Raw genomic sequence first — 22,810 nt, forward strand, 5'->3', positions numbered from 1 at the left:
TCTGCATTCCCACCCCTGCAACAGAATAAAACCTGCTAACATGCTCGCCAGTCAAGAGGTCAGTTCAATTACTCTCGCCGTGCCTCAGAACTTCAGTGTCAGAAGTACTCTAAAATGTCAAGTCGTCCTAGATGGTACGTGATTGCTTTTTGTGCAGGAGGAATTAAAGCTTCCTACCAACAGCTTTCAACAGCGTGAATGGCGAAGAGGAATAACATCCAGTCATTTAAGACAGTAACTTTCAAACTAAACAGCCTCCTTTTCCTGTCTGGTATGGTCCGTCTCACCGTAAAGCCATCCCTTTCTGAGATTCCCTGCAGCTCCCAGGAATAATGGCAATTCCCCTGAAAAGAGCTACTTAATGTGGCAGGTCCTGTTTCTCAGCAACTCTGGAGAAAAATCAAGGTTACAGAGATCTTGGAATTAATGTACCACAGATGGTTTAACTTAAAACGTACAGTAAGTGGGCCGAGTTGAAAATATTCAAATTAATAACAAAACCTGCCCCAAGAGCAGAAACAGACATCTTACACTTGATCAACATTACTTGCCTAAAGTGAGTACACAGGATTATGAAAAACAAAAGCAGTTGCTGCAGCATCTTTCCACTGGAAATTCATTTCTGGGGATTTATTTCCCGCAGATATGAGAGATGTAACAGTGGTAGGAAAAAGAATTATTAATATGACCAAGCTCATGGACTCCACAGCTGAGCAGAGACATCAAGAGGTTAAATGAGCAAATTAAACATATAGCATGAAGCAGGAACAGGCATTGTCAGCATGAAGCCATTACCGGCAGTATTATATATTGCAATCATTAAGAACATTTAAAACGATTTCTGAATGCGGTAAAATTAACAAAGACTGCTTTCCCTCCCAAACCAAACTATTTTACTGGCAGGTCATTTACAAGACTCCTGAAGAAGAATGTTCCACTTAAAGTTTTCCATTGCTGTTAAAGATCAGGCCTTCAAACCTGCTGCTCGGTGAAATGCGATCCAATCCATAGGTTCTGAATGTCCATGGGCCCTGAAGGGAGGAACTGAACTCCTCAATCTCACTGCTGCAGTGAAGTCCTTAACCCTCAGTTGTGAATCCCATGGCTAAGATCACAAACACAGTTACCATCTGATAAAAGAGGAGGCAATTGCAATAAACAGGATTCTGAGATCACAGATACAAACTGCTTCCAGTTGTTTCCTGATATGATCTGGCATGCGGAGAAGCTAACTAACTTACCAGTATGTCCATGGACTGCAGGAGGAAACCAGAGCACCTGGAGAAAACCCGTGCAAACACAGGGAGGACATACAAACTCCACGCAGACAGCGCCCCAGATCTGGAATTGAGCCCACAGCTCCAGCACTGCAAGGCAGCAATGCAGACCACTGCACTACCCAGATCATAACTATGACCGTTATCATTCCTGGTGAAGTCTGAACATATGCTAAGCCACTGTGCTGAAACACGGCCAAAACAATATTTAATGTACAATTTAGGAAGTGTTTTATGATATTATAAATCTCATTGTTGGCTACTTATACCTTGTATTCCCAATTTCCTATCAAACCACACTTGTGTACAAGCTTCAGGATCTTCTAAATGTCTGTACAGTAAAAGGGGTCGATGGAAAAGGAAGTTGTTATTATTGGGGGGGGTTCTAGTTCAAGAACTGTGCCTAATCCCACACACTCTCCACCCCCCAATCGCTCCCCCCTACACTCCAGACAAAAGACAAAAGACTTTTCTGCTGTGAAGAGAATGACAGATTTGACACGTCTGCAAGTCAGGAAGGAAAGCTCCCAGCTGACTCCATACAAGGCTACACTTTTCACAAGCTTTCCTCTGCCTTTCTTTCTCAAGTCTCCAGTTATTTGAAGGTCAAAGCTGCCGGAGCACTGTGGAATAGCAACTCGCCAGCCCTGCTCCTGAAGGAGCAGCTGGGCTCCGCCATCGAGAGCCAGAGGGAGCAGGACACCCAGGCCTGATGGGGGAAAACACCCAAGACAGCGTGAGGCACGAAACGTTAATGAACGAGAAGAGCGGGCTTTGACAGATGAAGTTCTGTACAGACAACTGGACACAACTTGGATAAAGACAGGTCAACATTGTTTTTTAATTCTTTATCGGTATACTTTCTTCTGTTTACCTCAGGTCTGACACTTCTGTGTAATGCACAACCAAATTGTTGAAACCTACAATTGAATACACTTTTCTATTTTGCAGCACATGGACATTTAATTCACTCTTTATGTCGCCAACTTTGCTGCACAATTCAGATGAAAACATACATAAAATATTGTGCAAAATGAAAAGAGCACTAGACATGAACGTGGCCTAAAATCTCAGCTGTGCTCAGTAGCGCAACGCCATACCTGAGTTTAGTGGGCAATGTGTACACAATAACCTCAAGAGAGACACGTGGCTGTTGCTGTAAACTGGGAGTCTAAGGAGCTGCACAAAATCAACCTTCAACTGGAACAGCTGATTCAATAGTCTGTGTTCTTTCCCATCTTCTATGATAAAGCCTCAAAGCACAATAACTTGGAAAACCAAGTTATAGGCAAAGGAAAAGATGGATTGGCAGCCAAAAGTCCAAGTGAAGGAAAAAACTCTACTCTTTTATTTGTGTGGATAAAATAAGGAAAGTTAGTTTTTGATATCGAGATATAAATGTTATAATAATTGTATTATTAATTGGGAAATATTTATCCATTAACAAATTTTTACAGGAAATTTTTCATACATATTTAATTATATTTACATGCTTTAAATGATATGGCACGAAAAGTAAAAAATAACTATTCTTATGTACACTGAAACCTAGGAATATTACACAACTTTTTATATACAACTCTTACTTATGCACAATGTTAGCATTATACTACAATATTGCCATTCCTACCGACAGCAAACTACTCAAGCAATTTTAATTTTGGTACATAAAGCACTCTCTCTGGGAATGAGCTACGAATCAGCATGCTTTGGAATTACATCTAGCTAAATGTTGCAGCCATCTCCTGTACCATGCCTTGTACAAATATTTATAGTACAGCAATGTAATTTGCAATTATCCTGTGTACAAAACAGGCCCAATCTTGACACTTCATGGGCCGATTTTGTTTTCTCAGCTCACGGCCGCTGTATTTTAGCTGCCGGTGTAATTTTATCATATGAGCACAGTTGAGTACGCATCAAAACCAAATATTGAATTTGTAAAAGTTCTTCTATGTTCAAGTTTGCCGAAACCGCGGATCTTAATCGAAGTACCAACTGTGACAGACCTGCTCAGGAAAGGCTAAAACACGGTTATCCTACAAGGAATGAATGAATTAAAAATCGATCAGGGGGTAGGTTGAGCAAAGCCTGCTTTCAAACAGCTAGCGCACAAACTTAATCAGCTCATATTGCTGCTGCAAACAGGTGTCAATTGAACAGAATTTGCAGCAGCAATGCCACAGTCATTGTCACTTGAAAATACAGCAAAAATGGAAAAATGTTTTATTACAAGTGCAGCAAAGCACTATTGTATTTTTAAACATAAAGGCAAATGACAAACTCCATAATACGCAACACTCAGCTTTCCAACAAGGAGTTTCATGTGGGTTGATACCTTCTCCCGCAGCAAAGAAAAAGATCTTGGTGTGATAGAAAAGTAGCTCAACTTTCCGGGGTAACATCGGACAGAAAGAGTTCTGGAGCTGTCTCCGAACACCCCCAAAATTCCTTGTACTATAGACAAAGTATACATAAAAAATAAAGTCATTAGGTCACGTGTATGGTAATATATAAATTCTACAATACAGCCACCAGGCATCCCTGCATATATCCTAGATATTTTGTTTAAAAATATTAAAATTAAATGTTTATAAAACTAACATTATAAAAACGTGTCAAAAAACATCCATTGAATTATCTGGTTGACCACACTTGATAGGTAGGGAGCGCTGTACCTTCTCCGTAATGACAGAGATAAGAAGCAGACCCCATTATAGCCCATCGCCCAGTCAACACTAACACATGCAGCCCTATATTTTCATGAGCCCTTCCGCAGTTTCCACGATCTCATCTTGTAAGCTCTAGATCTGTTGCTTCTTGAGAATGTACAATTCTGCTGCCTCAAAATGGTTGTGTATTGGATGCCTTGCCTATATGCTGCTAGATATTTGCCCGTGAATCTGCTGGCCGTGCGACAGCATCCATATCAAAATGGCTCGATGGGGAGAATGGTTACAAATGAAAGGAAACCGTTCTTACGATCTTTTCTGCCATGTTCGTCTGTTGGCTGTTTGCTGGACTCTGCTGCATGGTACTGCAGCGTGACATGTTCTGTAGTACTGTGGTGCGACGCGATGCATCGAAAAGGCTCTGGATGGAATGGAAACTGACTGCACAGTTAGACAAGAAAAACCGAGTAATAAAGAAGAACTACCCACCGACGGTGGGGTTAAAAGACCCATCCATTATCACAAGGATTTTAGTGTTTGGCCAACATGACCACTTTGACACAAACACAAGGCCCTGAACTGCAAGAAATTCTGGAGCTACACAAAACGTTAGAGAGCTTAACACACAGTTTAAAATGTGAAATACATTTCATAAATCATATTATATTTTAATGGCCAACAACGCGAACCTATTGAGAAAGCAATGAAGTGATATTTACAATACGCAATATTTATACAAACAAATATATGTAATATACAGATCAGCAATGGGTGATATACCTTTAAAATATTCATGATATATCATTTTAATTATGCATTAAATTACGTAGACAAGAAATATAATTGTAGGAAAAACTAAAACTACAATATTTAAATAATATTAATAATAGATTATATTTTTTACATAAAGCTCAAAGCACTGTATAATAGCGCGCATGTAACACATTGAAGCGAAAAAAGAAATATACCACGGCACAGATCCAAAAACGCTGTATTTTGTAAAAACAAAATTTTACATTAAAATCTGTAGTGAAAAGATTTTAAAAGCAGCTTTGAAAATGTTGATAGTCCCGATCGGGGCAGCTCCACACACGCAACGCTGAACACGAGAGCTCGGATGCTAACTCTCCCCTGAGGACCCTGGTCACGGCAGAATAAGACCAGAAAGACCCGGAGAAGGATGGAGAAGTGAGGTTTGCAGACACAAACTACATAAGTTGTAAAAATATTTGCTGTCTTTTTATAAAATAATGGGCAATACATCTAAAAGTCAGGGCACAGCTGTTTCATTTTGAGGCCTTGTCATTAACAATGAAAGCTTTCTTCTGGTCTGCTGCAACTGAGATGTCCCATTTACCTTTCTATTATTTCGGGAGAAGTCTATTACCCATCTTAAACGCAGGATACCCATACCACAGTAAAGCACACTTGATCGTACCTCCCAATAACAGAAACAGGAAAAACACATCTGAGCTCAGTGAAAAGCATCCTTCTTTCTTAAGTCTAAGAATCGCGCATGATGTTGACCGCATAAACTGACCGATGACTTGTCCTAAAATGAACTGCTTTTGATTTTGTCATTTATTTTGACAGAATAACTCTGCAAAAATGTTTTTACAAAGGAGTCGCTTTTTTTCCCCATCATTAGCCGAAACGGTGTTAATTAAGGACCATCAGAGAAGTAGGGTAAACAAACAATTGCCCTCGCGATCGGAGGTGTATTTCAATAATAATTTACAATGGAGGGGCTGCAGAAGCAGTACTAATATCTAAATATTAATATCTGTAATTTAACTTCAATCCTGACTATTGCTGGTTAATGCATATTACCTATTTAGGACAGTTAGGTTCCCATTTCTCTAGTCGATTTCATTTTTCCAGCCAAGAGATCATACCGCGATTGGAGTTACTGTACATCACATAGCCCAACACGCAAATCTCCTCGACTTAGTCATCATTACTGTAATAAAAATTACTAGGAGCGAATGGAGAGTAATTTTTGCTAAATATGTTTTACTCCATCTAAAGAATTTGCTGGATGATTTATTTTAAATGAGACAAACACTTTTTGAAACGGCATCTGATAAAACTCCGATTTGTGCTCATATAGAGAGCAGGAAATGTTTGTTGCTTTCAGATATAAAATAGTTCTTTATTTTATGAACAATTCTTTTTGGACACACTTGCCAAATTTTCCCAGATGTTTTTATTTGAATTTGACTGCACAACGGTCTTACCTGTTTGACTGGCTTTGGTTTGAATGTCATTTGCTGGGGATAAAGTCCTTTGGCTGTACAGTATACTCGATTTTCTTACCTTTTTCGTACTTTGCCCCTTGCCTTTGCAATATTATTTCTGCATCTTACAGTCTTCGGGACAATAAAGAGCATGGAGCAGGGAAGAAGGAGAGAGTGATAAAACGAGTTTTCATGAAGTCAGAAACTAAATTACCAGCATCTTCCAGATATTATTAATTATAGCCACTGCAATTTCAAGTACATCTCACAAAAGCCACAATGAGGGGAAAACACCACAACACTTAGTTGAGAGAGGTCAGATTTCAAGATGTCCAGCAACCTGCAGAAAGTGTGTCCAGTTATCTCTACGCAGGACTGCACGATGACACACTGAAAAACGGCTAACTAGGAATGGGCATCTTCACAAAAGGCTGTTTAACAAGAAGACAACAGAATAAAAAAACACATCCTAAGACTACATTTCTCTTAAAACATCTGTCGGCTTTCTTTGCATTTGTTAAGGGTCCGAAGGTCAGAAGGCTTGTTTTCAGCCTAGTGAGAGCTGCGATAACCAAAGGTCAATACATCTCCTGAACAAACAGTTAGCAATTCTTCTACTTAAGCAGCAAGTTAGACTGAACATTGCTCCTAGCACGGTGTTCAGGTTCATTTTTAGTGTTGCAGAAGAGCGATGGAAGGAAATGAGTTTGCCAGATTGAACATAATCCTTTGGCGTTTCAGTGCTCAGCCCTGCAGGGACTATGCCACAACTAAGAACTCGCTTCAGCGCCGTTGTTTGAGGGACTGGAAGCTGCTATCAGAAGGACAACTACAAGAAAAGACAGTTCTGTTATCAACATATTCACCATTAGCCGATTCGCCACACCACAGAAGTGCCTTGGTAATACACCACCACTGGCATATGATACTAATTTCATGCCAAGAGACAACATACTGAGGTCTCAGTGCCAGGGATACAGCCCCAGTGCTGGGCGGGGCACTAGCTCTGCCTGGTGAAAGGATAATGACACACTGAACCACCTCCTTTACCAAAGCCAACACCACTGGGTTAACCAATGGCAAATAACTGTCTTATGGCTAAAGTAAACAGTAACATTACAAAGAAGTAGAAAGCAGTCATGCGGTCAGCAGCGAAGGAAATATCAGGTCCAGATAATTCAGTAAAATTGCAATTTATTCGTCTGCATGCGGAAACAGAAGGGGCAAATGATAGGTTGCTTAAAAGATCCCCATATTATTTTAATAATGCACTTATATGATACACTCTATTTTATATGAAATAATGATTAGAATGATACAGAGGAGTCTTTTCCTGCATTAGTGGGTGCAGATTGAACTGCACAGTCACAAAAGAAATCTATGCTTATGTTTACTTTTTTTTTTATTTGCATTGTAAAATGATAGTCAAGGCAAGATTAAAAATAAGAGGCAACATGTCACACAATGTAGAAGGCAAAATATCTGAAGATCCCAGTGCTGTCTTTGGGACCAAGAAAAATTACTTTTTTTCCATTGAATTTGAGCTTTTACATTTTAGTTGAGTGCGAACTGATGGTTTAGCATAAAATCTCACATATGTTATAAACATACCAGGGCAGGCTGTTCAACATGAGGCTTAACAGCACAGGATGTTATGAGAAGACTAGTGTGTTTAAAAAGGGATAAAATGTAGCAATTAATTGAGCATTCTTTCCAGTAAACATAGCAAAAGAATTCTGAAGTTCTTAAATCACATTCAAATGCGCAATTATTCCCAAGAAACCAAGGAGACAGCAAATTCATCCACATTCGAAAAGCTGAAACAGGCTGTACTTGGAGGAAAGGAATAATCAGTTTATTCAGATTCTCCACAGAAACAATGTCTCAGAGCCAGAAATTAAATTATACCATTATTGTAAAATAAAAAAAAACGAAAAATCTTCCTCAAGTGAATAGTCCTAAAACTAATTAAACAATTACTTATCTGATAGTTATAAATACTGTACTCTGTAGTACAACTGGATCAAGCTTGCACCATGCGTTAAACAAAAATATAAGGTACTGTATATACTCAAAAACATTCCAACAGATACAGACGATACAGTCTTCCCAAAAATTGCTCCTTTTTTATTTTGATTATAATTTTTGCAGTAGATGATTTTTTAAAAAAATACAGCAATTATTTTTATTGTTTAGAAAACCAAGATCTCTTCCCTAAGCTTCCTGAATGAGCCCCAGAATGTAATGTAATGCCGACAGGATTTACATTTTCATTCTCAAGATGATTTTTTTTTTTCATTTGGAAAGTACACCTTTCATTGTTGTACCCTTTCTGCAGCAGATCCCGAACGGGTGGTACATTTTGTCGGATATCCTGTAAACCTACAGTAAATCCCTGCTTAATGAGCCTTTATCCCGGCCCTCTCTAGCTGTGCTGCAGTACTCTGTGTTCTGTATTTCTGGCCCTGTTGTAGAAGGGAATAGAACAGTTTCAGCATGGTAAGGAAAGTTGAGGATGCTATACTCAAAGCAACAGGAAATATACCATTTCCTTGAAAGAAAAAAACAGCTTTTGACCGTTTTGTAAAAGATCAATGCTTAATAACTCTAAGAACGTGAAATGCGGAGTACAGTGTAAGGGGAATAATAAAAAAGCACCACAGGTGCAGAGTGAATAATTTTGCACTTCCTAAAATAGCATCTTCGTTCCTTAAAATATAGAACTGATTTCATATATTTCCTACAAATCTGAAACAAACTACAACAAAAGTATATTTCACGTATTAGTTCCCCAAAAGGAGCTGTGATAAGGAGCAGGTGTTATTGCATTTCTTAATAGATCCCTAGGATGCTACATCTTAACTGCTACTGAAAGACGTTTATTTGAATGTGGCATTGCCAGGTACAGTATATAGGTGTGCATCTATCTAAACATATCTTTGATAACGGTTGTTCTTTATTGTGTGTAGGAGTCAACGTAGCATGCAAAAATAAGAGAATTTGTATTACTTAAAATAGAGTGTCAGCAGTGTCGTGTATATTCTGTTATTGTGTTTGATTTTCCCCCAAATGAGTGGTTTACTCACAGTATCTCCCTATCTAAAACAGATAATATAGAATTTCAGCAGAGGCTGGAAAACAACGAGATTTTTCCCCTGATAACGTATGATTTGCGAAATGCCATTCATTGAATTCGAGCAGCTCTTTGCCTTCAACAGCGCTAGCTAAAGAAATAAACTGGCAAGGGAATTCTGTATTTTTGCAAAGCTTAAACATTTTGACAAGCCCTTCATTTGTCAAATCTAATTACGATTCACTTAAAAAGAGAGTAGGCAAACCAAAAATAAACGCTGACAATTAAGCAGCAGTCATTCAGTGTCATTAAAGTGCTAAGAACTTTGGCCCGTGTAGCAATATTTTGAGTTGGAGTAGACCACAGATGTCCCATGACCTTGACCACTTTTAAATTTGTTAACACAGCCGTGAGTGTACCTTAACTGTTTATTTATCGGCCCATGGACTGAACCTGAAGGATGTCTTCTCCAATCTATTAATCAGACACCCACTAAGCATGATCTCACTCCTTCTTGATGAGCTACCTTACACCAGTCTCATGTTTCCACACGTCACCTCCTGAACAAAACGTCTCTGGTTGAAGTTTGTCCTTCACAAGCTGTTTCCTTGATTACAGAATACCACATGTGCCTTCAAACTCTTTTAATTTTTATTGAAATGGCCTCGACTTGAGCTGTACTTTCCTGCTTCCTCTTAAAAGTGTAACTAACATTTCATATGAACCTCAGAAATTTTATAAACAAATGAGGCCACTCAGCCCAACGGTAAATTTAAAAAAAAACACAATCTACGAAATTGCGAGGGGGAAGGAGGTTATGATTAATACGGTTTTGTAAAGGGGAAAAAGGCAGCTGTGACTTAGAAAGAAATCAAAATATTTACAATGAGTATTCCACAAAAGGGGAATTAAATACTTTCACTGTTGGAGGAAAAGGAAAATAAAAAGAAATCTCCCTCTGAATAGAGGCAGTGAGGTGATGACATGCATCACAGTTCAAAAACACTGCACTATTGTAACCTAATTAATATTTTAAATTCTGATAAAACCCACGCCAGGAGTGCGCAGGAAACCAAAACAAAGAGCAATTTTGATGAGCACATCAACAAAAATGTATTGCTTAGCATCAATTAAGGATGCATTTCCATTACTTATTACCAGCAATCATTCAAACACCTCAACGCATTAAATTTAGCTCTACCAGTTTACAAGTATCAAGTTGTACCATGACGGTTAGCCAGTTTCCGAGCTTTTCGTGTCTCCTGTTCTATAGTACTGCAGTGGTTGGTACTGTAGGCGCCCACTCAGTGATTAGAGCGCCTTCAACTTTTTCTCCACAATGCCACGCTAAAAGCATTTGTGGCAATAAAAATTAAAAGCTCCTGTTTTACTTCTCCCGTTTCACATCCGAGCCGGAGCAGACGACGACCGGTCGGTGGCTAACGCTCGCGTTCAGGAACCGGTCAGCTGAGGTGGCTGGCGGCTTCTGGCTCCGACTCTGGGAAGGGAGAAGGGAGAAGACCCGAGGAGTGTCCCAGACTGCCTCAGACGGAGAAGCCCAGGCATCAGGAGACAGCGCAAAACCCTCAGACAATGCTAAACGTCTTTCTTATTTTTGAGCTATGAGGAAGAGGAGAACCACGTTCTTGACCAAACCAGGTTAACAGCGTCAAAAAAAATAGGTTTAGGATCTCAAGCTGCCCTGCTGAGCTCAGTGAAGCATTTCACAGGTTTTTTCTTCCCCACTCCGGCATTTCTGTGCCTCTCCTTAGCTTCTCGTATTAAAAGCGGGGAGAGTCGGGACAGCAGGCAACACTGTTTTGGGGCACCTCTCCTCTCTAGTTTGGGGTCACTCGTGTCTCCTTATAGGGATTTTGGATTTTTGGCTGTGGCTCTGCTCGAGGACAACTACACAGGGGCTGTGGGGGGGGTGAGGGAAGACGAAAGTGGGAGGAACATTAAAACCTCCGCAGAGCTCGCTTCTAAGTCTAACGAAGCTCTCCGAAGAGATAAACACGCCCAACGTTCTCTCAAAATGAGCTTTACCTTGTATGAGCTCGGCAGAGAAAATCCTACATTAGCTCCTTCATCAATATTTGAAGTGCCTAACTGTCAATCTGGCGGCTATGCGCAATGCGGAGAGGAGACGGGGCTTCGACTCGTCGCTGAGAAAGATGCTGTGCCTGCGTCACTCCGACGTAGGTATCTATGGAGAGGTAAGAACAACGACTGGGGCTTCGGAGGAGGCTGGGGACAGAGGGGCTTCAGAAACAGAACTTTCTTGATTGGACAGAGATCTTTAACACTCACGCTGCCGAACTTAAATTCCAGTACGGACCCTCCGTGCGTGACGTTTTCAAAAACATCAATCTTCGAGGAAATAACAATATACAAGAATCGTCACATAATCATTTATTTTGTATATGACCTCTGTGCGTGGTTATGTCCTTCTTTTTATTATTAATTTACGACATTATATATTAAAACCACGCTATGTTCCTAGAATTACTCCTTATCTGCCCCAGAATTTGCTCATCCCAAATCGGCAGAATATTTGAAAATCTCCGTTATCCATTATCGTTTGTTTTTTTTCCCCCGGAAAATAATAAAAGTCCAGATTTAAACATGGAAAATAAAAATAAATACAGTGTGTACTTTACAAATTCTCACACAATAAGTAAAACAAATTTGACAGTTTTAGAAAAACTTCCTAAAAGATATAATTTAATTTATTTTATAGTAACTCTTAAAACAGTTGCTTTTTTGCTAAAATCGCAGTTGATATTTTGTCTAGACTTTTCTCGTTATTTTCTATGCGAAAAACATTGCTACCTTTCCTATTTTTTATATTAAAATTATAACTATACTATAACAAAATTATACAATTATAACGGATACTATGATCACTAAACTATGGATATCAGATGTTATGTTCACAAATGTAGAATCTATAATGTAGAATACTCAACATTTTAAAGGCAGTCTTTACCTTGGATTTGCAAAGCCACTTCTCTTCTTTAAGGCGGGATAGAAATTCTAACTGAACCAGCAGAACACAACAAAAGAAAAGAAATTCTGAGCAATGATTTTAAAACATACTAAAAAGGTCCAAGTTATAATGCTGCAGAAACGTATACATGCATGTTTTTTGTGGAAATCAGGAATGATCTACTATTAAATCGCCTTCTTCATTTCAATATTGTGGTTTTAGGCAGAAAGCTGGGGTTTTGGAATGGATCACAAAACAAAACCTTGTATTTGTGCTAACATAAGAAAAACTTCCCTATCTGTCCTGTTCATTTCACATTGGCAATGGGATTGCAAATTCTTCCTCAGTGTTTACAAAATTCAGAAGTCAAAAATAGCGGAACTCCGATTTATTAAGGCTGACATTAGCATACCCTTGATTAACATTGGGGATGAAATGTGGTGTCCTGTCATGGAAAATTGGCTCATGGCGCAAACACACTCCAGGTCATTTTATTTAATGAAGCTTTGAACCTAGATTTCTGATTAGCACATTATTCTTTCAAACCAGCTGCTTTTGTAGATACCAAACCCTGACTTTCATCTTTAATTAGATGTTAGAACCCTTTCAATTCTACAGTATTTAAGATGATATTAACAGGAAATTCAGAGTTTAAGACATTTTTTAGCTGAAGGATGGAAACTGTGAGGCATAGAGGAAAACGCAATTGCTTAAGCAAGAGTGCCTTATTGCCAGTGAGAAAGATCCATGGTTTAAATTAACTTGCCCCTCATCTGATTATATACAAATATAAATCTGCCATTCTGTTTTCCTTTTCCAAGCCATACCCTGTAATTAATAATCTTTCAGTTCATAAAGATACACTTTAAATCTTTGAAGATCCATTCCTAAGTGTTTACAAGGCATTTTTTCTCTACAATAGAAACAAACATTGCTTTCAATTTTATTAAATTAAGTTTTAATCTTCACAATGCATCCATACTTAAAAGAAGCAATATATTAGACCATTTTAAAGCTAGCGTTTGAGGGCAAAAACTCATTCTTAATTGCTTTTTCTTGAATTTAAAAAAATCTTGCTTGAAACCAAAGGAAATGCGGTGCTCTCTGAAATTACCATTCAAAGCAGATTATTCTTTCTCTTGTAAATGAAATATCTATAAAATTTTAAATTCTGCTTTGCATCAGGGCTGAAACATATGATTGCTTTAAAAAATGGCTCAGCGTCAACACTTCTTGATCTCCAGCCACCCAATTGAACCCTGGGTCTGTAAAACAAAGCAACTGTTTCTGTGCATTTGCAGACCAGAACTTTGATTTAATAATAGCTAACACAGTTTCATATGCAGACACACGGGAATTCAAGAAAGAAAAGATGTGACTGCAAGCATATGTGAGCTAGCCAGCATTAAAAAAAAAAAGAAAGAAACCTAAGAACAAACTTCTCCTAAGGTTCGAAGTCACTACGTTGCAATCTAGCAGGAAAAAGAAAACACAATAATTAATAATTTGTGCTCTCCCTAGCAAGACCGGTTTTCTATGCGGGACTAGAAAAATTAAACTGGAAGTCACTGGTCTCATGATACCACAAATTAATTACAGACTTGCATATGGAGAAGACTGATTTGTACACACACAGGGCAAGTGACCCTCAAAGTGCTGCCCACTCGGATTTGAAAAATTAATTAACGACATGCATCTGGCTAGATTAGCATGGTAGTGATTTACAACAGTTTGTTGCTCCTGTGCCCAGAGGCCCAGAGTGTTAAAAAAAGCACTCTATTAGAAGTAGCATTATAGAAATGTAATACACAGTCTTTTGTGAACATACCTTAATCCAGTTCTTCCCAAAACTAGGTTTGCAACTCCAACGAGGTGAAAAGGAGACCCAGCAGTCCCAATCTGAATTGGGTAATAGCATTTTAAGTGGTGCATTGATGAATTTCAATATAATCATAAGTGTTTCATGCAAAGTACTTGTAGACATCTCTGCTCATTACAAATTCTGCCATAATCGTCAAAGTTTACTTTTCTCAAACTGCTAGAATTATAAATGTTAAAATGACACCTTTTGATTGAAGACCCAAACATGAAAACGCATTGGAACTAGTAGGTTTAAGAAAGAGTTTTAGATGATTATACTGTCATACCACAAACACTAAAGTCAGCACTCAATTCTTCTTAGAAGGAATAAAATCAAGTCTTTTTTGAGCTGAGAGAGGGAAATGTTTTTCTAGACTTAACCTCAAGGCATTTCAATAATTATCCAAAGCACAGCTGTAATCTGAAAGAACTGAAACCAAAGATGAGGAAATAAAGCCTTTCAATCAAGACGAAAAAGACATGCTTGACTTAATGGAAAAAGTTACAGTTTGACTAAAGCCTCGCTGTGTTTGCACAACAGCTCTGAGCATCAGATACTCTGCAGATATCTTGCATGCACATCTAAAAGTAGGTTCATAATGACTAGTTACATTTTTGAAGATTTTGCACAGTATTGGTTTAACGCCGAACGTTCACACTTTGGTTTATAAGATGTTTCAATAGCAGAAAAATGGCAGGATTATAACAGTGTGCAAACGTTTTATCTTCAAAAACGTGAAAGGTATGTGGAAACGCTTGGACAAAAGCCATTATTTACTCGGTGATCCAGATCCTGCATTTTTTCATTAATTTTTAGATTATCTCCCTTCCTCGAGTGCACCATTTTAATCCATTGTACAAGTATAGATTAATAAGACGAAATAATTACATTAAACCTGCCAGTGTGTTTGAATATAAACACTTTCAATATTTCCATAAAACTTAATATTTTGCTTTCTACACCATTACACACTCCGCCCGTGACTCTGTGCACACAAGATACAGAAAATGGCTGCATTCCGTACTATTTCTAGAATAGGCCAAACAAGCCTGTGGTCAAGCTCAAAATCGTACAAAAGGGATTTTGTGGTCAACTGTAGAAAGAAATATCAAGGGTACTTTTCCATTCTGACACCTCAAAAAAATAGCTCTGCTTGGATTATATCCATTCCCTCCATGTTGCTCTTCCAAACCCAAAACAGTCATGCTTTGGAAGAAACAGAAAATGGCGGACTAGTTCGAATACGATTCTAGCGGAAAAGGCAAAGGTGGAGGCTTGATAACATTACCATCTAGTGGTCAGAAAAAGAATCAAACTGTAAGACCGCCATTTTGCACCAGGCTTCAACTCCAAGGTCAAATTCTGCAGGACCAAAACGTGTTATTTAAAGAGATATCAATCGACTTGCCTTTTGAAGCCAGACGCTTTATTGCAAAAAATACCATTCTGAACTCTGAGAAATACCGACCAGGGCCCTTTGGTATTTCGATGTTCCCAGTTTTATCACTCCAGCCATTTCTGCAAAAGAGAACCTGCTGTATCTGGTGCTATGCAACTCAACGAAAGGAGTGACAACTGTAAAAAGAATTGAAACAAGTAAATCTTATCAATGTAGATAAGACATTCAGAAAGCATCACACAGGCATCAGAAGAATCAGGAATCACTACAGCGGTATTTATATACAGAAAGAGACTGTTCAGAGGGCACGATGTACCAATGATCATGGGGCAGAAAGCTTGAGGTTTTTATGGTTTGCTGCCTTCCAAATGAATTACACATCAACTGCAAAGCCACTGGCCAATTTCACAAATAAAGCCTGGCTGAGTGTTTGCAGCATAGGGTCCGAAAAATAAATCATATCAAGAAAAGGGAACGATGCTGTCAAATAGGGGTTTTCACACATTCAATATGAATGCAGAAGCACAGGAGGACAGCTACGGAAATTCAAGGTTTATGCTGTAGAAGGCAATTTCAGATTTCTGTACGTGTAAATCAGAACTTGACTATTACTGGTATTGTGCTTCACAGGGATTAAAATGAAACCTGTTTTAATGGACCGAGAGTTTATCATTATTTGAAACTTTGAATACATATAATGATTGGATGTGAAATGCATGTTGGTTTTTTTTCCCGTTAATGGCTTCCCAGCATAATGCTTTCTTATGTTTTGCTGCAAGTCAAGCGTGAACAGAAACATTTTTCACTGTAAAACGGTTAGAATATAACTATCAAGATAATCCTAAGAAAATACCTTTTGGGGTTATGTTGAATCCTCAATTTTCCATCTGTCAAAGCCAATCCAAACATCCAGTGTAACCATGTTCTTCATATTTCTGACACCAAAATGGTGTTAACATTTGCTACAAATGTTGAAATAAACATCGGCCGCGCATTCTTTTTTTGCAACCCGAGCTTTTCAAAATAAAACCAGTTGGTCATACTTGCTTAACATAAAATATCAATTTCAAAAAAACTTTGAATTTACGGAACACTGAAGCTACAGCATTTTCCATCTGAAAGACATTGGGAGCTCTTCCAGTTGCAGCAACAAAAAAGATTGCAACAGTGTGAACACAAACAAACAGCACTGCCAAAGATCTGCCTTCAATTACCACAGACAGGTTTTCAATGACCTCTCCAGCCATTCTTCTGATCTGAGCCCTATCAAGTCTAGAACATTTCTTAGCAGAAACCTTGCACTACAAATCCTGGCAGGACTGCCTTCCTAAACAAAATGAGAGCGTGGGACAATAGCTTTGCATCATAGAGCGAATTTTCGATCTCCAAATACTCAACCCGTTACAATGACTCCCCCTGAAACAAATCATCCTAAAATATGGTCACACAGGTTGATTCCAATGGATCCAGCGGTTTTATTTTACAATCGCAGAACAACAGCTCCTGCGCGAGAAACAGACCGATGCATTTCGTTGCGAAAAACCGACAAAAATTAATTCCAAATTTTACTACCTACATGGAAATGTCTAAAAGTTGTACTAATTACATTATTTAGCTATTCATGGTATACGGGATAGTAAATTGCTTCGCTTCAATTACTTTCTGAAAGCAACATCTAGGAGCCAAAACAAAAAAACGAGTCCTCAGCAGATTTGGAAAAGCAGACATTTTTAATCTGAAGCAAAAGCATTGCGGACAAACACTCCATTTACACAGTTTGCCTTGTGAAATTAAATAAGCAAATTTCATGCATAATAGATATGAAATATTCATCATGGCCATACTCATCCTATTAACCTCTTAATTAACCTTGCAAATGGACAGGGCAGGGGACCTGGGACAAAAGCGTGATTCTTATTTCAGTGCAAATACCATTGCCCGGAATGGAAAACTGAAATACAAGCACATACAGCCAAAGTCAGGACTTTTTTCTTGGGTTATTTTAAAAGCAGGAGCATCAAGCATAAACACTTAAAAAACATGCCGTATAAAAAACCTAAGAATTCTTCATTGCGTTGGTATTATGTTGTCTAAGCGATGTCCCTTCAATCACACGACATTCGTGTACTCGTTTTAGTTCCCTGACAAGCAACATGCAAGCGCCAACAAAACAACTAAATAAAATGATTTGTCATTTGCATAGCTACATACAGTATAAATCAAATCAACAGCTGGGTTTAAAACAAATCTTACGCTTTTCTTGATAATACAAGACTTTCCCGATCCCTGGGCAATACTTTGCAGGGGATAGACTGAGGACTGCAAGCCTAGTGCTCAGAGGCTGTAGCACTTTTGCTGTCCAACTGTGCTGCACCTGCTGATCAGAGGGGCACGAGGAAAAACTGGACAATTAAAAACACTGAATTTCTGTCCTTACAGATGTAACCAGAAGGAGGCCTCCTTTTCCAAAAGGAAAAAAAGAACTTGCTGCCTTGGAGCCTTTGCCTCTTCCTTCCATTCAGCTCTCTGTAAGCTGCCCATGATACTTTTCTTCTTTGCTGCTAGTTTCTCATTCCTATGCTGTGCATTACAGCTCCTTCATTGAGCTACAACTGTGGGCTGCATTCACTCCTAAAGCTCTTCACTCTTAATTGTCAATAGAGAACTTTTTTTTTTCAAAAAAAGAGAAATATCTTTAAAGCACAATACAAAGAGGCAAAGAATCCACAAGCATTTGTAAATGAAATCCAAAGAATTATTTGTGTGGTTTGAAAGCTTCACTTGGGGATTTTTTTTTTGTGGTTATTTAGAACAACAACAAAAATGTTGCTAATAAAAGAAGACTGTTAATAGCAATTCGCAGTCTGTTTCAAAACCTCGTGAATAACAGAGCATCCGGAAATATTTTAACTATTAGACAGTCGAAATGTATCGTGCACTCCAGTGAAATAACTACGGTGTTGCTAAGGTCTTTAGGACAGTGCAGATGTGCAAAAAAGGTAGGCAGGACAAGTTAGAACATTTAATCGAAAGCAGTTTCTCTACATAATCTAGGTACTGTGAAACAATGTCGGGACGGCTTGTGCCTAAAATTGTGTTTTTATCATCTTAACTAGTGATGTGAACCTTATACAGTAAGCACTTTGTGTTTCTCCTTCAAACACAGGCAGCATAAGCCCTTCAGATGGGATTCTCTCTCCCATACCATCTACAGAAAAGTAGCAACAGAAATGAATTCACTTTGAATCATTCGAGTTCTGCATCAGTGTATTTTCTTTATGTATGGGCTTGGAAATTTGGCACGTTAAATTCTCACCAGCCCCATTAAGTTTTGCAAATGTCTGGTCAAAATGCACAACACCAGCTCGTATTTAAAAATCAGCTCTTACTGTGTTTGCAGTTCTGCAAGATCTTAACCTTAGTACCTAGAGAAAACCCTAATATTTATGACTTAAGAGTGCAAGTCTATTTTTCTCCTTTTTCATACTTTGAAATGAGCCTTTTAAGCAAACATCTCTTCTGTCATTTTTTATTATTTAACTGAAAACAACTTGAACTTCTAGACACATTTTTGGCACACTCATTTAAACACAAAACATTTTTTCCAGGAGAATATGACTCTTGTCCACAAAAGCCTATGTTAAATGAAAGTCAGTTACAGACTGCAAAATCTGTAAACTACTGTACGTTCAGCAGGTAATGGCACGATGTAACAAGCAATATAGTGAGGTGAAAAGAAACAGAATTAATTTAGAAAGAAAAATCCATGGCCAAGCTACTGAAGAGCTATTAAAACTTTCTTTTCAAAAATCAGAAAGGATTTTTGTGAAATGCTGTAAATATCTGTAGGGTTTACAATAAAAAGATATAGAACGTTTTTTTTCTCAACAAAACAGGATGAAACTATTTCAATAAATGATGTCACCATGGAACAATTATGAGTAATTGTTATGATCACTCCTGGCTAAATGAACTCAGCATCTCAAAACTAAATACCGGCGTGGGAAAATAGTATTTAAAGTCAGGGCACCAAAACGTGGGTATCTTAACTGTGTAGCATGAGCCAAAACACAAATTATTCAAGAATCTGCAGAAAACTAAAATGCCAGACATATAACCTCTCTCTGCATATCTAGTATTTTACGCAAATGTAGCTTGATAAAGCTCTGCCAGTCATAAATAGCTGGTAAACAGTTTTGTCATGGAAAATCATATCTCGTAGCCTGTAATATCTTGGATATCATATCTGGTAACCTGTAAAAAAAAAAAGATACTATTTTGGGTCGGTTGTTGGTTTGTATACATATTTTCAAAATAAATTCAGAAAAAAAGTCCTACATAGTTAATACAGTTTGAGTTCAGTAGATTACTTAAGAACTAATTTTAAATCATTAACTGTATTTATTTTTGCCTAGACAAGTATATTCTAATAGGATTGCCACTTAAAAAAAAACGTATTATCTTGGTTGTTTCTGAAAAGGAAAATGCCGTACCATTATACAGAACAGCGCCCTGATGTTTCTCTACTCAACAAATTTTGGTATCGGAGCGTTTGACATATGAACTTTGGAAATAACAGTAATATACGTGAAACCAGGAAAACTCACAAACTGAGGTATTTCAAGCCAACTTCTGCTTTGTTTTGGCCCTTCCATAATGTACAACGCGAATGAGATATGCTCCGCTCGTTTAAGTTTTTCTTACAATGAAACTACTGTGCTTGCGCCTGAGAACGGGTCACACTATTCGCAGGCAATCGCACGTCTTATGTGTCACCTCTTCTGTAAAAAAATGTAGCCGCTGTACACTTGACATTGCCGGCGTTACACCGCATAGCAGCAAGACTCGCCACCCACACCCCCCCTCAAAAAACTGATGTACTTCTGTGCGGCACACATGAGAGAAGACGGGGTTGTGATCTAGCCTGGTAGTCTCAATTCTCTGACTGTGAGAAGACGGCCGTTGTACGAGAATTTCTGCAAGCGTTTGCTGTGAAAACACCTGTATTGCAGAGAGGGCAAGCGAAGACGACGTTCTCAAGGTTTGAAAGACCTGAGCTGGCTGTCATAAGCTAGCAATGAGTAACTCACAAGTCCTGTCTCCGGTACATTGAAATAGACAAAACCGCAATTACGCCTCGGGGGCTCGAACGCTTTGACTGTCGGCGGGGAGCTGTGACTACAGGACGAAATAAGTTGCTCTTTAATTGGTAACAAATGGTCTCACACCGAAGACATTCCTTCCCACACCGCGCAGGTCGGGGACTAATCGCCCCTAGATGATATGAGATGCGAGGGAGGTGCTGTTCCAGACCTCGGGGTCGTTTGACTACGCGAAACTTCCAGACGACACAGTTCACAGAGGCTAAATTAATTACGCCGCTGCCCCTGCAGCAACGTTTGACGGTACCTGGAAAAGATGAGCAAACAAATACACAAGTTTCCACACAGCTGCGGGGAAAAAAATGATTAATACGGTGAGAAAGTTTTTAGAACAAAATGGCATGGAATCGCAGGCACAGGTGCATATATGCAGGTATCAAGGTTGTGAATGTAGAGAATAGTTCATCAGTTCACCCCCAAATTTTCCACTAATAAGAAAGGAATGTGTGTGTTGGGGGTTGCATGTGGAGTACTGTAGATTTGCCTACCTTCATCTTAGCAGTGTTATGGTTGTCTGGGTAATTGGTTTTCTTTACCTTACCTGGGATTTGTGCTGTTCCAGTAGACTGCGTATCTGTCTGAAATCACCTTGCTGTCGTCCGCCCAAACACAGACCCAAGATATTAGGGTTAAAACCAAGAGTGACAACTCCATTTGGAACGTTATATACAGTTCTCGTCGACGGCTAAGGGGGAGAGATGTGCGCTGAATCTTTCCTTTCTTTTCTTTTAAATAATCTATCACCAGCTTGATGAATCGCGCGAAGAAGTTTCCTTTACCAAATGTGTGTAAAACAGAGCACATCGAAAAGGTAGGACATTCCTGACCACACTCGTTTGCGTGCGAAATTTAGAGGGTGGCATCGGACCCAAATAGCTCAGATTCGGGGGGAAATGGCTCCAAAAACTGCCTTTGTCGTTCATTCATTCATTGCTCGGTTTTCCTCAGCGAAAAATACATATATATATTAGGTGTGAGGAAGCGTAGCCTACACGTCTTTAAAATACGCTGCTCCAGTATGCTTGATGGATATCTCAAGCCAACATCGATCCCCTGTTCATTCAAATGGCTTCTCATCGAGTCTTTTTTTCAGAACAGAAGTACGCAGTAAACACATGTAAAAACATGCGACCTTAAATTCCATGCTTCCCAGTACAAATCCGTCAAAAGCACTGATGAAAAGCGTTTGTCATGTCCTCGAAGTCATTAAACTAAAAAAAAAAACGTTACGATTTGCCCTTCAAATCCATCCCATTGTCACATAACTTGCTAAAACTTTCGTCGTCTTGGATTACATACGCGAGCATCCGTTCGTGCTTCAACCGGGGACAGCAGTTTCTTGGAAAGAAAGCAGTAAATCCCCTGCCTTTCTTCCCTTAAAGGCTGTGCTTTTTTCATTCAAAAGCGATACATTAACATGTGAGTGTCTTTGCCTTTGTAAAAACGCGCCCGTGCTAGCGGCTGTCCTTAAAACGCGTTCCCCTTCCCGTATTTCTTAACTGCAACCCAAGGCAGCGCCGTGTTCATACCCGCAGCCCGACATCCAAGCCGTGTAGCGAATCCCTTAGTTCACCATCCAGAAGTCCTCGGGTTTGTTTGTTTGTTTGTTTTTTCTGGTTCAGGGATGTCAGCGCAATCCCAGCGGCAAAATCCTCAAAAGTTGTGCGTTTGTGTGGGTAACGCGGCGACCTCCTGACGCCGCTCCTTAAAGCCCAGAGAGGCGACGAGATGCCGCATCAGTTGCAAAGTTGCTGCGGAGAAAAGGCAAGTTGCGCTCCATGCCTGGTGCCGCCGTTCCCCCCTTTCCCTGTGTGTGGTGTACAGCCCAGTGGAGCTGACATGATTTTTCACTCAGTCACCGTGGCTCTCTCTCTTTCTCTCTCTCTCTTGCTCTCTCTCTTTCCGCCTGTCTCACTCCCCCCGGCTGCGCAGGCCTCCATTCAGCGCGCACCTCGGCAGGGCGGGGCTGGCCGGCTCCTCGAGTCGGGTTTCCCCGCTTCTCCCCGTCACAGTGTTTCAGGACTGGGACTGTGTGGATGACAGGACGCGAAACCGTCAGCTCGATCAGCGTTTACCACCCCCCAAAAAAAGATTCCTCTTTTCTTTATTGCAACTCAAATTCCAACCGCATCCCCCGACG

The 22,810-nt window shown here is 39.3% G+C and overlaps 1 protein-coding gene across 1 annotated transcript in view; it reads right to left on the minus strand.

The window, feature by feature from the left end:
- Positions 1–22,552, minus strand: part of LOC102698575 (ephrin-A2) — a 143,448-nt gene extending 120,896 nt beyond the window's left edge. Inside the window, exon 1 of the mRNA XM_006639934.3 lies at positions 21,212–22,552. Coding sequence (XP_006639997.2) covers positions 21,212–21,474 — 263 coding nt within the window. The 5' untranslated portion in view covers positions 21,475–22,552. The remainder of the gene's footprint in view (positions 1–21,211) is intronic.
- Positions 22,553–22,810: the final 258 nt, after the last annotated feature.

The sequence above is a fragment of the Lepisosteus oculatus genome, chromosome 29, assembly GCF_040954835.1.
Source record: "Lepisosteus oculatus isolate fLepOcu1 chromosome 29, fLepOcu1.hap2, whole genome shotgun sequence".
Taxonomy (NCBI): domain Eukaryota; kingdom Metazoa; phylum Chordata; class Actinopteri; order Semionotiformes; family Lepisosteidae; genus Lepisosteus; species Lepisosteus oculatus.